At 34.1% G+C, this 18,749-nt stretch overlaps 2 protein-coding genes across 2 annotated transcripts in view; both read left to right on the forward strand.

Moving 5' to 3' along the window:
* Positions 1-7,296: 7,296 nt before the first annotated feature.
* The window catches only part of LOC150099929 (bifunctional peptidase and arginyl-hydroxylase JMJD5-like), a 173,714-nt gene continuing 162,261 nt past the window's right edge, over positions 7,297-18,749 (forward strand). Inside the window, exon 1 of the mRNA XM_090403303.1 lies at positions 7,297-7,751. Coding sequence (XP_090259429.1) covers positions 7,483-7,751 — 269 coding nt within the window. The 5' untranslated portion in view covers positions 7,297-7,482. The remainder of the gene's footprint in view (positions 7,752-18,749) is intronic.
* Positions 8,103-10,525, forward strand: LOC150099930 (uncharacterized). Its single transcript, XM_090402958.1, has one exon. It carries the CDS (start codon positions 8,185-8,187, stop codon positions 8,914-8,916), a length of 732 nt encoding a protein of 243 aa, XP_090259084.1. The 5' UTR covers positions 8,103-8,184; the 3' UTR covers positions 8,917-10,525.

Genomic DNA, 18,749 nt, shown 5'->3' on the forward strand with positions numbered 1-18,749 from the left:
ACCAGAATGGTGAGGAAGACAATGGTTTGACTTGGAAGATGAACAGGACATGCAGGTGTATCAGAGAAAAGGGAACATATGTGGAATTATAAGGCAGGTGATTATAATAGTCTTAGGTATCAACTAGGGGCAGTTCCATGGAGGGCAGAATTGGAAGGCCAGGATATCATTAGGGCTTTGGAAATTGTGAAAGAATATTTGTTAGCAGCAGCTTACTATTGCTATAGTCTCCTATAGCAATAGTAAGCTGTATTCCATGGGTGAAGAATCGAACACAATTTGGTGTAAAATGGATGACAAACGATATCAAACAGAAACTGTAGTTGAAAAAGAGATTATGGAAGAGATATAAGGAGAGGGGTGGAGGACAGATACATGAAGAATATAACACACAGGCCAGGAGAGTGACCAGAATGGTGAGGAAGACAATGGTTTGACTTGGAAGATGAACAGGACATGCAGGTGTATCAGAGAAAAGGGAACATATGTGGAATTATAAGGCAGGTGATTATAATAGTCTTAGGTATCAACTAGGGGCAGTTCCATGGAGGGCAGAATTGGAAGGCCAGGATATCATTAGGGCTTTGGAAATTGTGAAAGAATATTTGTTAGCAGCAGCTTACTATTGCTATAGTCTCCTATAGCAATAGTAAGCTGTATTCCATGGGTGAAGAATCGAACACAATTTGGTGTAAAATGGATGACAAACGATATCAAACAGAAACTGTAGTTGAAAAAGAGATTATGGAAGAGATATAAGGAGAGGGGTGGAGGACAGATACATGAAGAATATAACACACAGGCCAGGAGAGTGACCAGAATGGTGAGGAAGACAAAATTGGAATATGAGAAGAGATTGGCACTAAGATCCAAAGAAAATCCTAGGGAATTTTTTAGCTATGTGGCCAGTAGGTGGAGAAACGATTGTGGAAGAATGACATTGCGGGATAAAAATGGGAATAGAGTGACTGATGCAGAGGACATCGTGGAGTTGTTCAATGAGCACTTTATTGGAGTATTTCATCCTGGAGGAGGTTTTAATACTAGAGGGATAGGGCAGGTTTAGAGGTGCAAGAGGAGAATATGTTCCAAGTACTGAGTACTCTGAATACCAGTAAAGCTGTTGGACTGGATGGTATTTCACCACAGGGTTTTGAGAGAATGTGCTAAAGAACTGACAGCTCCATTGACCTGGCTTTTCAATAAAAGTTTGGCTGCGAGAAAGGTACCCAGGAAATGGAAGGAAGGTAAGATAGTGCCTTCTAGTCTCCTATAATTAAACACTTCTAGTCTGCTACTGCCCTTATTCCGCTGCATAAGGGCGGTAGCAGACTAGAAGTGTTTAATTATAGGCCTGTTTGTCATCAGTAGTTGTTAAGGTCTTGGAGAAATTAGTGAGGGACTATATGCAGCGTTGGGCAGATGAGGGTAATGTTATCTGTGAGAATCAACACGGATTTGTTAAGGGGTGCTCTTGCTTTGTAATATGATTGCCTTTTATAATAAAGTGACAAGGGCAGTTGATGAGAGAAAGACATATACTGCCATTTTTTTTGGATTTTGCAAAGGCGTTTGACAGGGTGCCACATGATAAGCTGATATTTAAATTGCAGCACATGGGTTTAAATGTTGGGTTAGTCAAATGGTTTCAGGATTGGCTGACTGATAGGTATCAGAGAGTTGTGTATGGTGGAGCATTATCAAAGAGGCAGAAGGTTACAAGTGGGGTTCCACAGGGCTCAGTACTGGGACCTGTATTGTTCAATCTTTATATGCATGATATTGTCAATGGATTACAAGGGGACATTCAGTTGTTTGCGGATGATGTGAAGCTGGGAAGGGTTATTAGTAATAGTGGAGATGTGGCAGCCCTGCAAGAGGATTTGAATAAACTAGACATATGGGAAAATGAATGAGGGTTTCAGTTTAATGCAGCAAAATGAAAGTCTTGAGGTTTGGGATCCATCGATGGGAGGATGCATACTCAATTGGAGGAGCTGTACTGGAGGAGGTAGGGGGAGACGAGATCTGGGGGGTGATGATTGATAGAAAACTGAAATTCAGGGAGAATATTGCAAAGGTGGTGAGGGTAACTCAGAGGAGTGCTGCAATACTGAGAAGGACGCTGACCTGCAGAGATAAAAGAGTTATCATTCCGTTGTATAAGATTCTGATCTGACTACACTTAGACTATTGTTCTCAGATTTGGTCCCCAGGATTTGAAGGGGATAAATTGACTGTGGAAAGGGTACAGAGGCAGATAACAAAGATGGTTTCAGGATTGTACAATATGAGTTATGAGGATCGACTGAGGGAATGTGGACTGCAGAGTTTGGTGGATAGAAGAAGGAGAGGTAATATGATCGAGACTTTTAAACTGTTGGGAGGCAGTTACAGGGTAGACATTGGAGAGTTCTTTCACTTGGTGGGAAGGAGCCATCCCTGGAAGTTACGAAAGGAGGCTGTGCGCAATAGGGTGAGGAGTGGTTGCTTTGCATAGAGGGTGGTTGGACCTTGGAATGCATTGCCTGAGAGAGTGGTTGGAGCTGGGAACGGTCAATGGGTTCAAAGAGTGGTATGATAAACTTTGTGTTTCCTAAAAACTACCTCTCACGATAAGTGTTTTGACTTCACGGAGGCCTGGATAATAATAATAATAATGACGAGGAGAGAAGGGTATCTGCTCTGGAAGTGAAGAATGTAGTTCAGCAAGTGCATGAGGACTAGCTTATTTTGCTTAGAAAATAGTGATTGAGTGCAAGAGGTTATCAGAGACAGGTGATACAGCAGGAGTAGTGTGTTAGTTATTAAGTTTGCAGAGGCCTATGCCCTTATAACAAAAATAATAAAAGTATGACAAGGATCTGTACTTAAGTTTTGCTGATCTGGAAAAGGCATACGATAAGGTATGAAGAAAAATTTTTTTCAAAATACTACAATTATATGGGATGAATGGAACATTATGCAGAGCAATACATAGTCTATATTTAAGTTGTCAGTCAGCAGTTAGAATTGAAGGAAATACAGAAAGATGGTCTGATGTAAAACCAGGTGTAAGACAAGGTTGCACATTATTTCCACTGTTATTCATCATCTATATAAATGACATTATGAAAGATAGAAAGTGGTATTAAGCCTGATATTAGAATTGGAGATGTCAAACTTAGCTCTTTGCTTCATGCAGATTATGTTGTAATCCTAAACACATGTAGTGCAAGTCTCCAGGATTCTCTATCTAAATTGAATAACAGTTATAATAAAGTTGGCATGAAAATAACAAAACTATGAAAATAGGCAGGAGCATAGAAAATTTCAGTTGCATTCTGAATGGAGATCCTGTAGAACAAGTATTTCAGTTATTTAGGCACAGTTTTTAGTGAGTATAGCAAATTAAATCTTGAAATAGACTGCTGAATAAATTTATATAGAAAAGAGAAATTAGCCAAAAAACCAATTCAGCAGTATACAAGACAGTGTTCAAACCAGTTTTAAGTTTTGGATCTGAGAATTGGATTAGAAATATAGCACTTGATCAAAGACTAGAGACCACAGATTTGAGGGTTCTAAGGAAAATTAGAAGAGTAAACCGATGGCATCAACAGCACAATCATATTATAAATGAAGATATTAGAAAGAAACTTGATATTATTAGCATCCAAGAATGTGTCAGTAGAGCTAACCTAAGGTAGTATGACCGCTTAAATAGGTGAGGAAAGGTTTGAGCAAAACAGGTGTTTAATGTCAAGATACTATGAAACAAACCAGTAGGAAGACCAAGGTCTAAGTAGATTGATTCAATCAGAAGTGTCTTAGAAGCACAAAATGTTAATGACAATATTGGAGTGCTCACAAGTAATAGATTGATTTGGAAGAAAATTGGTGATAAGATATTAATAAGAATGTAAACTTGATAGTGTAGTTCTCTCATAGTAACCTGAACACCTGTTGAGGGCATACATATCAGGAAATTGATGATGATGATATCATTAGTATATAAATTAAAGAGTACTGGCCCTAATACACAGCCCTGAGATTCTTCATTAGTCATCACCCTTGATTACCCTGAATCCACCTCACCAGTTACTTACTCACTGGTATCTTTCTGTCTGTCATTCCCTTATCCATGCCACCAGCTTCATATCCATTCACATTTGTTCCAACTTATGTAATCCATGCAGTATTCTAGCAAATGTCTTTGCAAAGTCTAGCGTTATCATGCTATAGCCTTATTTCTAGCGTTATCATGCATTTCCCTTATTTAATTTTGCTGTCACTTTATAAAATGTGAGTAAATTACTAAGGCAGGATCTATCTTTTATAAAGCCATGTTGCCTCCTGTAGAGTATCATATTCGTATCCACCCATTCCTGAAATTTACTTTTAACCAACTTTTCCAATGCTTTAACCACCACTCCTGAGATACTAATTAGTCTATAATTTGGTTCTTCTCTCTTGACACTGCCTTTATGTAATGGAACTGTCTTACCCTCTTTCGATTCCCTTGAACCTTGGCAGATCTGAGAGTTATAGCTGCCATAGCACAATTGGAAGAATAGCAGAACATTGTGCCCTTCGATTGGAAAAGACCTGGGTTCGATCCTTCGTGACGAGGGGAATTCTTATATGGGCTTTTTTCAGTTGAAGGTGAGTTAGCCAATCTCATACAGTGGTAGCAGGGTTTTTTCTCCCGGAAACTCATGTTTTTCATCCCGTATACATACAAATCGGCCTTCAGAACACATGCAGTTTACAGACAAAAAATTCTGTTGTTGATGGTAGTAGTGTCGAGTTGGAGAATTAAGTAGTAGTGGAGAGGATGAGATGTATTTAGCGAAGTAGAGTGCCTTCCCACGATGAGTCTTTGGACTCCCTGGAGGTGTCACGTAATAATAATAACTTAATCAGAGACACTTCCAGTTCTCTTGCACATTCATATAGTACATAGACTGACATGCCATCCAGTCCCACTGCTATATTCACAATGATATTTTTCAGTTTGCTGAGCAACTTCAGTTAATTTACCTCAATTCTTATATCAGGCTCTGTCACATCAGTAACTGCACAGTCTCCACCTGGATGATATACCCTTTCAAAGTGATCGCTTATTATTATTATTATTATTATCATTATTCCTGATACCTCCAAGGAGTCTGAAGACTCATCGCTAGAGAACACCTACAACTGTCTACAACTAAAATAGCCCAACTATTTCTTCTATTGCTTTTCTACCATCAGTAGTGAGTAAAGTTATCCTTCCATAATCATACTTTCTACACAGTAAAGAAACATTCTTTTGGATTTACTTCTTAGCTAATTTTCTCTCATAATCTGATTTAGCTTTGTGGTCATACTAGTCACCATTCTTGCCTGCACTTTGTATTGTTAATGAGCAACCAAGAATGTAATTTTTTGGCATCTTTAATTTATAGTTTATATTCCCCTCCATAATGCTTTCTTATTTTTGCAACTACTGCTCTATATTGCTACTCATCCATTTAATCCCTACTTGGTTTATCCTTCTAACCCTTGGTATGCATTTCAATACCACTTCTCTCAAACAATCTCTTACCACTTCCTATGCACTATTGTCATTCTTTCCTTGTTGTCTTCTAAGTCTGTCATAATTATAAGCCCTTCTTGATAGTGAATTCCACATGATTAGTAATTTTCCAGAACAAGTCTACATGATTGCTTTCTCCAGTTTCTCCAAAGAAAGTTGAGTTGTGAGTTATGGATTGATCTCCTGATGCTTTATGGTTATTACCAGCTCTAATGCTCCCATGATCCCCCTCTATCGCATGCTGTTTCAGGTATTTATCCATTAGTAACTGTGTGAATTCCATTTCCCTCTTGCCATGTACCATTTTTTCCTTCCAATTAATATCCCAATAGTTGAAGTTCCACGTGATAATCAGTGCAGCATGCACTCATTGGGCTAATCTGCTGATGATGCATGGTATCCACATCTTCCTCTGGATCCCTAGGTTTATAGTAGCAACCAACAATATGTTTTGTCTTATCGGCTTCCATCTCACATCAGCTAGCCTCAAATGAACCATCTTCCACAAAACATCAGGAAATTAAAGTAATTATTTGCAACATGGTCATAGTTTCCATAATTTTATCAAAATAAAATTCTGTTTTTGTTGGTTGAAGTTCTTCAGCTATCATTAGTAATACTTCTCCTCCTCCTCTTGTTCCATTTCCTCTATCCTCTCCGAAAATACAGTATCCATTACCTTATATCCCAGTAACTATATCAATTTCTGCCTACCATGTCTCGTTAATGCCGATAATGTTTGGCCAAATCAAGCTGACCAGTGCCAAAAACTGCTCTCCTTTATTTTTGATAATTCTGACATAACAGTGCTTCTTTGAAACTTCAAAGAAGCACAACCAGTAAACTCATAAATTATTTCTAATATTGGTAGTGAGAGTGATTACTGTGGTCTCTGTTTATGTGTCATTAATATGGGGATCATAATCCTTTATTTCTCCATTTGTATTTTAACCAACATATCTATGAATTTGGAATTTGGATGAGTTAAAAAAAAAAAAAGTTTCCATGGTAGGCGATCTCCTGTTTACTCTGTTGTAATTTAGGCAAGAAAATGTTGCTTTCGTTACAGGAAGCAACTAGTCCTTCAGTTAGAAAGGAGCGGACTTCGATTCCCGTTATGAATAGAGGAATGTTTTTATGGGCCTTTTTAATTGAAGATGAGTCATCCGATCTCATACAGAGATAGCAGTTTTTATTTATTTATTTTTGTTTCCTCTGTGAATTCGGGTTCTTCATCTCTGAATATAGGCAAATTGACCAGAGAACTTGTTTGTACGGTAACGGTCAAAAATACTATGTAGTCAGTGATAGATATTGTTGTGTAGACGATGCATTGTGTAGTAGAGACAGCTACATGTATATTGTGGCCTCACGCGACGAGGTGTAATATATAATAATAAGTGCTATACAACGAAGTCACGCAAGGCCAATTGCATTATACGTAGCAACATCGGTGAGCAACGAATACTTGTATTGAAATTTGACTAAACAAATTAGCATAACTTATTAAAATACAAAGTGTTAAACAAGACAACGTTAACTGCCTTACAATAATCAGTTTTTCTGCTTTTATCTTATATTCTTGGCATATTGCTGTCATGCATTTTTTTTTCTCTCCCAAATTTATTCTGTAGTACTACAATTTTATTTAACTAAGTACATTTCAAACACAGCCAAAAAAAAAAAAAAAAAAAAAGTGCTTATTATAGTGTCATTCGTAACCGTATGACGTCTGAGGAAGGACGTGGCGAGCTTTTGAGAGTACACCTGGTCGGCAATGCAAGCTATAGCGCAAGAAGCAATTGAAATTATCATAAAACATATAAAAGGGAGCATCGTTCATAATAAACATTGACGTTAACTTTATCGTTAACTTTTATTCAGTATAGTGTGGTCATATTTTAGAGTGAGTGCGCTATGTAATGGGTTTTATCATGTACATTCGTATTGTTAACATTTTTCTTTTTAATGCTTTGCAATATGGATTTGTACAGCTCCAGATTCAACCTGGCCATCTAAAACCTCTAGGTTCTCATCGTCCCCCTACTTCAGAGGGGATTAAAGAGCTCCCCACATTTCCACGCCCAGAAGACTTCTGGCGAGAGTACACACATCTTAGCAAGCCTGTGCTGTTTCATAAAGGCAACTTAGAATTCAGCGCTTTTCGGACCTGGTCTGACGAATATTTGGGGTAAGTGTAACAATAGCTTCTTAATAAGGTACTATGTCAATTAGATTTATTTTCTGTTTTGTTAAATGAAATAATAGGATCGTTGCTTTGGCTGAGTTTTTTTTTTTTTTTTTTTTTTGATTGATGGTGGTTTGGGTGCACACCCCTAATAATAAATTATAAGTAAATATAATTTTATAAATAATTAATACATATATTTCAAATTAGTATTACTTTCTTCTTCAAAATAATTATTGTAAATCATTTGCATGCCATTAAAATAATAGCTTTTAAGTACGAAAATGAAATTTACTCGTTTTCTGAATGTGTTTGGCGCCCTCTATAATTACCAGTTAATAGAAAAGGCTTAAAGCTGTAGCTTAGGTTGTTAAGCACGGATTATTTTATTTTCACGAAAATAACTGAAACTCGTCTTCAATTTCAGAAGATCATTATGGATGATAGAAAGGAAAGAACCATCTGGTGTGGAAATTTGTTGGAAAAAGTAACGGAAGATCTTCTGTATGAACTGTTTTTACAAGCAGGCCCTCTTGAAAGCGTAACAATTCCCAAGGACAAAAATGGGCGAAACAGAAACTTTGCATTCGTAAGTTTCAAACATGAAGAATCGGTAGCATATACACTTGCTTTAATGAGTGGATTAACATTGTATGGAAAGCCTATAAGACTAGAATTACGAACAGGAATGGAAAAAGAAGAAAATCCATATATTAAAGCTCTAGCTTTACATCACAGAACGCATTCGTGTCCAGCAGATATGCGAGGCTCGTATTCTCAAAAAAGAGAATTCAGAAATGGATATAGAAACACAGAATATCTAAGTCCACAAGGAGGTTATGAAAGAGGAAGATATACTGAAACAGGACACCGCCAAGACTGGGTAAGAGAAAGGGAGCAGCGAAATGAGAGATTGGCTGTTGATAAACCTTACCAAATTTCGCCAGTGAGCATGCCATGGCTGCCCCCTCCTCCTCCGCCTCCTCCTCAGTTTTCAGGAGGGAGCATTGGAGGTACTTATAATAACTGGGGAAATATGTCGAAAGAAATGTCTACAGATTTGTATAATTTGCAACGTGGTCAGATTGGTACACCTTGTGCTCAAAAGATGTATAGTCATGATAGAGAAAGATCATTTAGACATCACCCTTTTCGCAGGGGGAAATAGCATACATTACGTACCGCCCTGACTTTTTTTTCTTTTTCTTCTGTAAGTTTTCGATTAATAGGTTCATTCCTTTATATCAGTTAGTGTCCTTTACCCAGAAAATCATTTCCTGCCAAATCTCATAGTTTCAGAAACAGTAAACCATCTGCATTTAAATTGTCATGAGTCACTGTTGTAATTAGCAACTGGAAAATATTTTTGCACTCATTTTCAGATATATACATTTTCTCAGATCATGTGTATAGTTCACTCTGGAGCTAACTCAGTTGCCATTGCATGTGTAAATTTTCATGAAACATTTTAATGTTTGTAAGTGTGGCTATTTTAGAGAATTTTAATTTTTATCACCCATTCAAAAAATGACAATACTGCCATAGATTCCATGAACACTGTAAAATATTGTTAGTGATTCAGTTTACTTCTAATTTCATGTCATTCTTAGTAAGAAAGTGTTTATAAAGTTGCACAATGAATAATTAATGTAATATCAAAACAGTTTTTCATGTGTTTGAAAATAATTGTATCTTCTGTTGCTGATAAGTATGCATTGTACTCTTGATTTATCTAATTTAGTGTAGGTCAGCAACTTGGAATGCTTTAAATTTCTCTGCTGAATCTTGACATGTTGCGCATTTTTTCCCATTGTGGAGAAATGGGATAGTAACAATCTTATTGCAGCGTGCAGAATTTTTATTTTTAATTAACAATAGTGTGATTTAATCATCAAAACTTGATTAATACAATCACAGCTTAAACAGAGGAATAATAATATAATCATATAGTTCCGAGGTTAAATTATTCCCCCTTTCCTTTTCCGAGCATGTAATTCTAAAGCATCTCCTAAATTTAACAGGCCATGGTTATGAATTATGAAATGATGATTTGATTATTGCCTGTTAGATTGTTGTTGTGTCCAGCATTACAGTTTGTGTTTATGCACCATATTGTCCATTTGGAAGGTGTTCTTCTAGAATACCCCTGGATGTTTAAATGAACTTATCATCTGTTCATAGGCATTATCCATTCTGTAGGGTGGTATACTTTATCTTATGGATGTTTTAAAAATAAGTTTTCAATTGATAATTGGTTTCTTTGTATGGGTTAGCTGCCCTTTACCCAGAAAATCATTTTCTGTTAAATATCTTAAGTTTCAGAAATACAATGTAAATTTGTAATGAACAGTTTTTGAACATCACATCAGGTTGAAAATACATTGTATAAATATCGTTGGTGGCAAAGGTTCCTTCCCTGGAATGTAAAAATTTTATAAAAACATAAGTAGTTAGAATAAAATATTGCTCTTCACTTTCCTGTGCATATAAATTGCAGATTTAAGGTTAGTCTGTAAATAAAAGGCTATAAAGATTGAACATATTTACATTTTTCACAATATTTTGAAACTTTTTAAATTAATGAACATTAAATTTATATTATAATTAACTGTGTTAATTATATAAAAAATTTATAATGAAATTATATTTAAAATGTTAATTATAGTTAATAGTATTTTACTGCATATATTGCTGTTTGAGCTACAAGGGCAGCGTTCATGCTTAATCCATGTAATTATTAATTGTATATTTTAAGTATATTTTTTATATGTAAGATAAGCAGATTTAGTTCATTAAAAAAATGGAAAAAAGGAAATGTGTGATCTTAGAATTTTCATAATTTGATCCAGTTTCATTATTATTAAGCATAAATAAAATTTCTTATAAAATTAATAAAAAATTCACTTAGCTAAACATTTAAAGCATACTGTTAAGTATATGAAGGAATTATTTAATTACATTTGAACTTAACAGAAAATATTTGAGATCTTGAATGTTGAGTCATAAATACATATTATTATGCTTTTGTATATTTTATTCCTATTTAAGATGAACTACAAATCATTTCTAAATTGTAATGTTTTATTACTCAAGTATGTTATGAAGTAAATTAAGGTTTGCTATAGTTTACTTTTGAAAAAATATCAGCATGATTAAGGCTTTTTTATATATTTTTTATTAATTATAATAATAGTGTTTAAGAGGAGTAGCATGGGAATTTTCCCAGAAACTATACCTAATTTTTTATGTATATATATTTTTAGGGGAACCAAACCTTAAATTATCTTATTTAAAAACTTTGTTGTTAATTATTGGAAGTAATTATAGAATAAATATAGAAACGTTTCGATAGAAGCTTGAGGGTATTTTAATGTGGGGCACGTATTTTATTTATTCAATGCTACAGTCAGTTTTCAATGTATTAACATGAAATTTATTAATGTGCTTATAGAATAATGAACTGAACCGTTTGAGAATTAGTTGTTATTATATCAGTAATTATATTCATTCATTTAAACTAATTGTCATTGTCAGTGTTTGCATTTTTGGGATATGTTATAAATCTGTAGATTAATTTGGCAGTGATTCTCTGACTGACAGTCTTGATTATTCTGATAAGAATTTCTAGATGCTGGACTGAATGCTTAGTAATGTTCAATATATTTGCATTAAGCTTCTCAAACTAATCTATTATTTATTGAGTAGGTGAAGTGGTTATTTTACATTCTAGCACAGTATCATAGCAGATATTTCAGTAGTCTTAATGAGTCGATCGTTTCTACACTTAGAAAAGAAACTATTCTTATTAATTCTGTTTCTTTTCTATTTTACTTATTTTATTTTTTTGAAACTGTTACTGGAAATTATTTCTGTGGCTTGCATGAAATTAACACTGAATTGATTTTGACATTTAAAGCATAATAAATATATTTATTTTTGGGAATCCTTATAAATCTTAATTTCATTTAAAATATTTAGACTAGATTATAGCAATAAAATAAGTTAGGAAAAAGAAATATATGAATTCAAGTGTTATGTCTCAACTGTGGATGAATCAACCCAACTCTATTAGTAGCTTTCCTTATTTAGTAATAATTTAATTTCTTGTAGTCATTAGCAACTGTCTTCAGATTTAGTAAATACTCTTAGCACTATTTCATAATCTTGCATTTTTCCATTGAATTACTTATACAAATGAAGTAGAAAAAGGCCATCCATAGTATTGTTAAAAATAATTGATTTCATTGCAACAGAAAAAAAAATTTCATAGCTAAATTTTGAAGATATGAAATCAAATTATGGTACTGAAAAAATATTTAAACATTTTAATTATAACTGGTAAATTAAAGTTAAAATATGCATGAGAAAAATATGCATTCTGCTTGATCTCACATTATGATGTGATGAGCATTCCCTTGACTGACTGAGAATTTATAATATAATATGGACTGCTTGATATATAGTAGAATAACATGCTGCTCATATGAAAGAAAGCCACAGGAAGGCTATTAGGTGTAATTGCGTGATTCATTGCTGACAACTACTACTTACTTTTTCTCATATTTACATTCATTCTGGATAGTTCCAGAATACCTGTGGCTTATATTCATACACATGCTGTTTCATTGGTTTATTTTGTAGAAATGTTGTGTATTTTCTACCTGATGTTTACTTTAGCCTGATGAGAGAGGTTTATCGTTTTTAGCAGCATTATGGATGGTCTTTTTCATTGTTTTGTTTTGTTTTCTTTTCTTTTATTTCTATTTTGTTTGAGGTGAGATGTTGATAAGCTCACTATAGCCTCATTGTATGTCTAGTTCATTGTTAATGAATATATGAAATTACATTCTAATACTCTTAAATGATCATACCATGCTAAATGTTAGTATGTTTCTTCATAGCAATTTGACGGTAGTTCCTCTTTATTGCTCTTCTTGACAGCTTGATTTTGGAATATCTAGTGCAGTAATTATCAGTCTGGTCAGTCATATACTTGTTCATTTTCATCCATGTTGAGAAAATGCACCAAAATGTTATGTTGTCTTATTCAGTAATAAATTTTTTTCTTACTGTCCTGTGAGAATTCGTTCCTTTTTATTAAATTTTTGCATATTTCAGCAGTAGCTTCATCAGCATATAATTTTTTTTTCTCTGTTGTGTCATAATCTATTGTTGATGTATTTTCTTTTACATTTGTGATTTGTTGTATAAAACAGTCAAAGTCCATACTATTGAGCTAGTTCTAGTTTACTGCTTTCATAATTCCAATAGTTTCAGGGAACTACTTGGTTTAAAATTTTGACTTCAAAAAAAGTAGAACAGTGGTGTCTTCTGACCTTTTCTGGCATGGAGACCAGGCAGATTGTAAATAAAAAGCAATAGGGAACTATGCCAACGACATTAAAAATTGACGAGAGGAGTGCAACTGAAAATATATGCAAACATAGAAAAAATTTTTTTTGAAGGGAGGAAAAAAATTTATTAAAATGTCAAATTAACTAATCACTATCATATTAAAAAATGCGTATGTTTGGAGTTTCATATTAGAATGCTTAAAATGAAAAGATTACATAATACACTTTAAAGGCTCTTCAAAAAATTATCTTAAAAGTTTTAGTAAAGTGAACATCATGCATTTTTTTTGTTTTAATTACACATTTATAAACATAACTTGTTAATCATTTTTTTTATTTAATTTTTATTTTTTGAAATTTGAAAGTGATTTTCCTTTAAAGTTCTGTGTATAACATGATTACACTAAATGGCAAAATATATTCAAGAATTAAACTTTTTGTCTTCTCGGTCAGTATACTGTTTTCGGTTAAGGTTTTTTTTTTCGTGTGTATCAGTATGTGAAAAAGATGCCTAAAGCAGTAGGAATTAGTAAATTTGATAGAGTAAAAAATTACACTAATTATAAATATACATAAATTTGATGACTGCATTGTTTTAATAAACTTGCAAAGCACTGAAAAACTCCAGCATAAAAACAACACTAAGATGAACATAGTAACTATGTCATTTGAAATTACCGAATTTATGGTCAACTAATAAATTTGGATGAAGTTACAAAAATGCAATTTTTATTTTTTTGAATTGCCATTTACCCTTGGATTAAAATGACATTTTTCCAAAGATGATACACTTATTTGCCACAAACAGTGAAGATCACTATCTAACATCCTTTTCTGTTTTGAAATTTATCCATTTTCATGTGAGAAGCTTCTCATGAATAACTGAAAACAAAGTGAAAAAAAAAAAAAAACGTAAAAATTGACATATAGTCAGTGGCATATTCAATATATGTAATTGCATGCAATTTGTTAGTAAAAGTTGTTGAAAATACATGCATATCTTTAGTCCAGGGCTGCAGCATTACCAACAGGAAATTTGACCTTATTGGAACAAACTTATTGAAGTGATGTTTGAAACACTGATGGTTTTGAAATTAGGCATACTGTTAGGTAAATGCCAGATGAATATAATAGTTTGTACACACAAAGTAGGATTGTTGTTAATTCTGGAGTGCACAATTCGAAATACATCAGGACTGGAATGCATTTTGCTAAGTTAACATATTCTTGCCAGAATGTGTCTCTTACTGACTGGTGCATAATAAGACACAGCCCTATATATATGAGTGTGTATGTGTAAGGATTCTTCTGATGTTACATGGCAGTAGATCAGAGGAGAAATAAAGTGAGCTGTTGGTATAGTGTAAGGAGATTTACCTTGGTCCTCTAAATAAATTAGACTGATGCCAAGAGATTATCTTTTTCTTTCAGTGATACTACACTGATGCCATCTTGGATGTGAGAGGGTGAATGGCAGTTGTGACCTCACAAAGCCTAATTGTCTCTTAGGCTTTGTGAGAAACCAGAGTGGATTTGTTGATGGATTGTTATCAATCCTTCATGCAGTCAAATGACTTCTCACAGGCAATCCTGTGACATTAACACATCACTGAAACTGTCCATTAAGCTCAATGTTTTTATACATGTCACACTCTCAAGCCACTCCATACAAAGAACCTGCTCCTCATCCATCCCCTTGCTCACACCTGCCTTATACAGCTTCCAGGAATGCCTCTTCTATGCCTGCCTCTCACCATTCTCTGAAATATCTCATATTAATTTGGTAAATATCCCTTATCAACTTGGAGGATGAGACAACAGGAATGCAAGATAAACAGGGAGAGATAAGTTAGACAAGGAGACATTGCATGAGGGGAAATGGATGTTGGAAGAAGTATTTGAATGCATAAGAATGAGATGTAAGGAGAGTATTTGGGTATGAAGTATTGGTAAGCAGTCAAGGGCATGTGTCGAGAAGTTACAACTAAGAGGTGGCATGGATAGGACTAGTTATAGACTCGAAATGAATTGCTATGTTTATTTGGGAATGGCAGGATTATCAGAATTAAAGGAGACAAAAATGTCACTTGATTGTTCATTTGCCCAAACAATATTGGAATAGGTGAAATGTAGTCTGATGGGAGTCAGTGTTTTTCATGAAAATTGTGGTAAGCACTACTGATGATGATAGGGAAATTATGTCCACTCAAGGGATATAGGCAGATTGGCTAGTAAACAAAAGTTGATTGTTTTGGATGATTTTAATTATGATAATATGAAGTGAAGGGATGCCATCTGAGAATAAACACAAGGAATTTGAGGTATTGTGAGATAATCGTCTTTGTCTTTTTCCTTTCACTGTTATTTCAGTATTAGACTTGCTGGCCTGTTCCACCCTCACATCTCTTTAAAGACATTCTTCTATTTCATTTTTCTTTTAGTTTATATTGTTTAATATTCATTTTGAATATTAAATATTAGGAATTATGAATACTAATATTATTTTGAATATTAGTCTATTGGGTCACATTCTGTTCACCTGTTGAATTCATTTGTTTCTATGAAGGTGCTGAAAAGTTGTGATTGTCTCTTGTTTGTAAAGTTGGGTTCTTGTAAGTTTTCTTTTTTTTTTTTTATAATTAGTTTAGTGTAAGCTACTGTTTCTCATAGAATAGTTAGTCTATTTTTTCATTGTCTATGTTTCACTTCCTTATAACAGTCAAAATATAAACAGACAAAACAAAAATAATGTATAATAAATACATAACCAAAAATCCAGTACATACGGAACTCTAGGAAATTGATATAGTAATTGGTGTTTACCTAGAACAAATGATCACAGTATAGGGAGGGAGGCTATGAAGAAATTATACATAGCATTCAGTTAGTTGGATAGCCTTTGGAAAACATCATGAAGGACTTAAAGGAGACGTACCAAATCTGCCTTCAAAGAAAAACATTTGACAGTTGTGTACATCCAGTAATGACATGTGGAAGTGAAACATGGGCTTTGACTAAAATATTGACCAACAAGTTGAGGACTACCCAGAAGAAAATGGAATATCATTAAGCATTACCATTCAAGATAGAAAGCACAATGCTTGGCTCAGCACTCAGACCAGAGTGAGAGCCATAACAGCCATTAAAAGATCAAAATGGCAATTGGCAGGTCATATTGCAAGAAGTAACACTCAAAAATGGACAAAGTTGATCTGAATGGTATTCCAGAGATGGAAAGAGAGCTACAGGAAGACCAAAGAGATGGTGGATGGATGAGGTTAAAGATGGCTGGAGCTCAGCTCAAAATAAGTGAATGGAGGAGGACTTTGGGGAACGCCTTCATCCAGCAATTGATAGAAAATGGCTGATGATGATAAATTTAGCTAAAAACATGTTCTTAATCTTGTATTTCTTAGTACAAAATTTGGTTTAAAGATATCACTAATCACACCTGTGATTTTGGTGAATTTCTTAATATTATGTTTTGAATCTGTTGCTTCACTATAGCTTTTATATTACAACCAAGATAATTAAAATTATTGACCTATTCAGCTTTGATTTTTAGAACTGTCTTTGCTTATTATTAGCTCCTTTATTTGAAATGCCATAATCTTGTTATATCCAAAATATTCTCATGCCATATTTATTATTATTATATGGTATTTCCAAAAACTATGTCCTTTAAAGGACAAGATCCAGCAAGAACTAAAATAGTAATAGATAACAAGATCTTAGAACAGGTGAATTCATTTAACTACCTAGGGATGTATGATCACATATGAAAAAGATATAAACGTAAAAATTGCAAAATATTTAAAAATAATAGGTGTAATTAATTCTATATTTAAATCAAACCTAGTTCAAAAACAAACCAGACTAAAAGTATACACTACATTAGTCCTACCAGTCTTAATGTATGGAAGTGAAATGTGGACAATAAAACAAAAAGATAAACAAAGACTAACAACAGGAGAAATGAAGTTTATGAGAAAAACTGCAAAGTATACCCTATTTGATCACAAAAGAAATTATGAAAGAATTAAACCCAGAACCAGTAATAGAAAAAAATTAAAAAATCTAAACATAAATGGATGGAACATGTTCAAAGAATGAAAACAGAAAGATTACCAAAACAAGCCTTAAAGTACAAGCCATTAGGAAAAAGAAAACCAGGACGTCCTGTTAAATGATTCAACGATGACTTCTAAGGCCGGAATAGGCCATGCTAGACCTAAATCGTTGATGCGCATGATGATGATATGGTATTTCCATGGAGTCTGAGACTTATCATATCATAGAAAACCCAAACTAACTATTATACACAGAAAACCTATTATGCAGAAGGTTCTAATAAGGAAGAAATGGAGGAAATTTTAGTTATTACTAACACCATGTTGCAACATAATGTGTGCAAATTCACATGGAGAGAAGATGCAAGAAAAGTCTCATTAACTATGTTATGGTTGATAGCAATGTTTTCCCATTGGTTCAGAACGCAAGATTATAAAGAGAATTTTAATTGGAAGTGATAACTATCTAGTGTTCAGCAGGATAAAATTATATTTCATATTGAAAAGAAGAGTGCATAAGAAAGTTAAAACAAATCAAAGTTGAGCAGCTTTCAGAAGTGAACTCTAGACTCAGATGCACAAACATTCAAGATAAAATGAAAGAGTTTGAAAACAAGAACCAAATCTTGTGGATTCAGTGGCAAACTCTGCCATTGATTGATTTAGTGAGAAGCATGTGGTGAGGTTGTAAGGATAGGAAAATCAGAACTCCATGGTGGACTCAGGAAGTTAAAGAGGCAGTCAAGGAAAGGAAGAAAGCATATTGAAAGTTCCTGGCAAGTAAGTTAGCTTGTGCTCTTAGACAATACAGATAAAAATGTAAGAAAGTGAAGCACTGTGTAAAACTAGCTAAACAAAGTCATGGAAGACTAGTTAGATCATAGCAAAATATTCTGGAGGCAAGTCCAAGAATGGAGGAAATCATACTGTAAATGGAAGCAGATGATAAAGGTGACATGAAAAGTAAGGATAAAGGTATTTTAGATGTCTGGACTAATTACTTTAAAGACTGTTAAATGAAACAATGTCACCACTGTGATAGAAAACTCCTGACAGGAATGCAGGCAGGAATACACATACATATACTGAAAGTAGAAAAAGTAATCAAAAACCTGAAATGAGGAGATGCAGCTGGAATAGATGAAATTCAACCAGAAATGCACAAATATGTAAGTATAAAAGTTTTAGAGTGGCTGCGTAATTCAGAGGGTGATCGAATTCTGGATGACTTGAGCAAAGCTCTCATAGTACCCATCTATAAAAAGGAAAATAAAACTGAATGTGAGAATTAGAGGTATTTCCCTATTGATTGTTTTCCTGGTAAAATATGCAAGTATTATTATTATCATCATCATCTGACCCCCATGGAATCAGAGACTCATCGTGGGAGATACACACCGTTGCACACAGTGCTCATCCAACCGTGCCCTAAACTGATTCAATGTATCTACATTCACAACACTCAGGTAGTGCATTTCACTCACCAACCACTCCATGCAAAGAACCTGCTCTTCACTCCTCTGCTCACACCTATAGTTTCCAGGGATTGCCCCTTTTTTTTACTGCTCTCTCTATCT

Source organism: Typopeltis vanoorti, chromosome 13, assembly GCF_054136105.1.
Source record: "Typopeltis vanoorti isolate ZY-2024b chromosome 13, IOZ_Tvanoo_1.0, whole genome shotgun sequence".
Taxonomy (NCBI): Eukaryota; Metazoa; Arthropoda; class Arachnida; order Uropygi; family Thelyphonidae; genus Typopeltis; species Typopeltis vanoorti.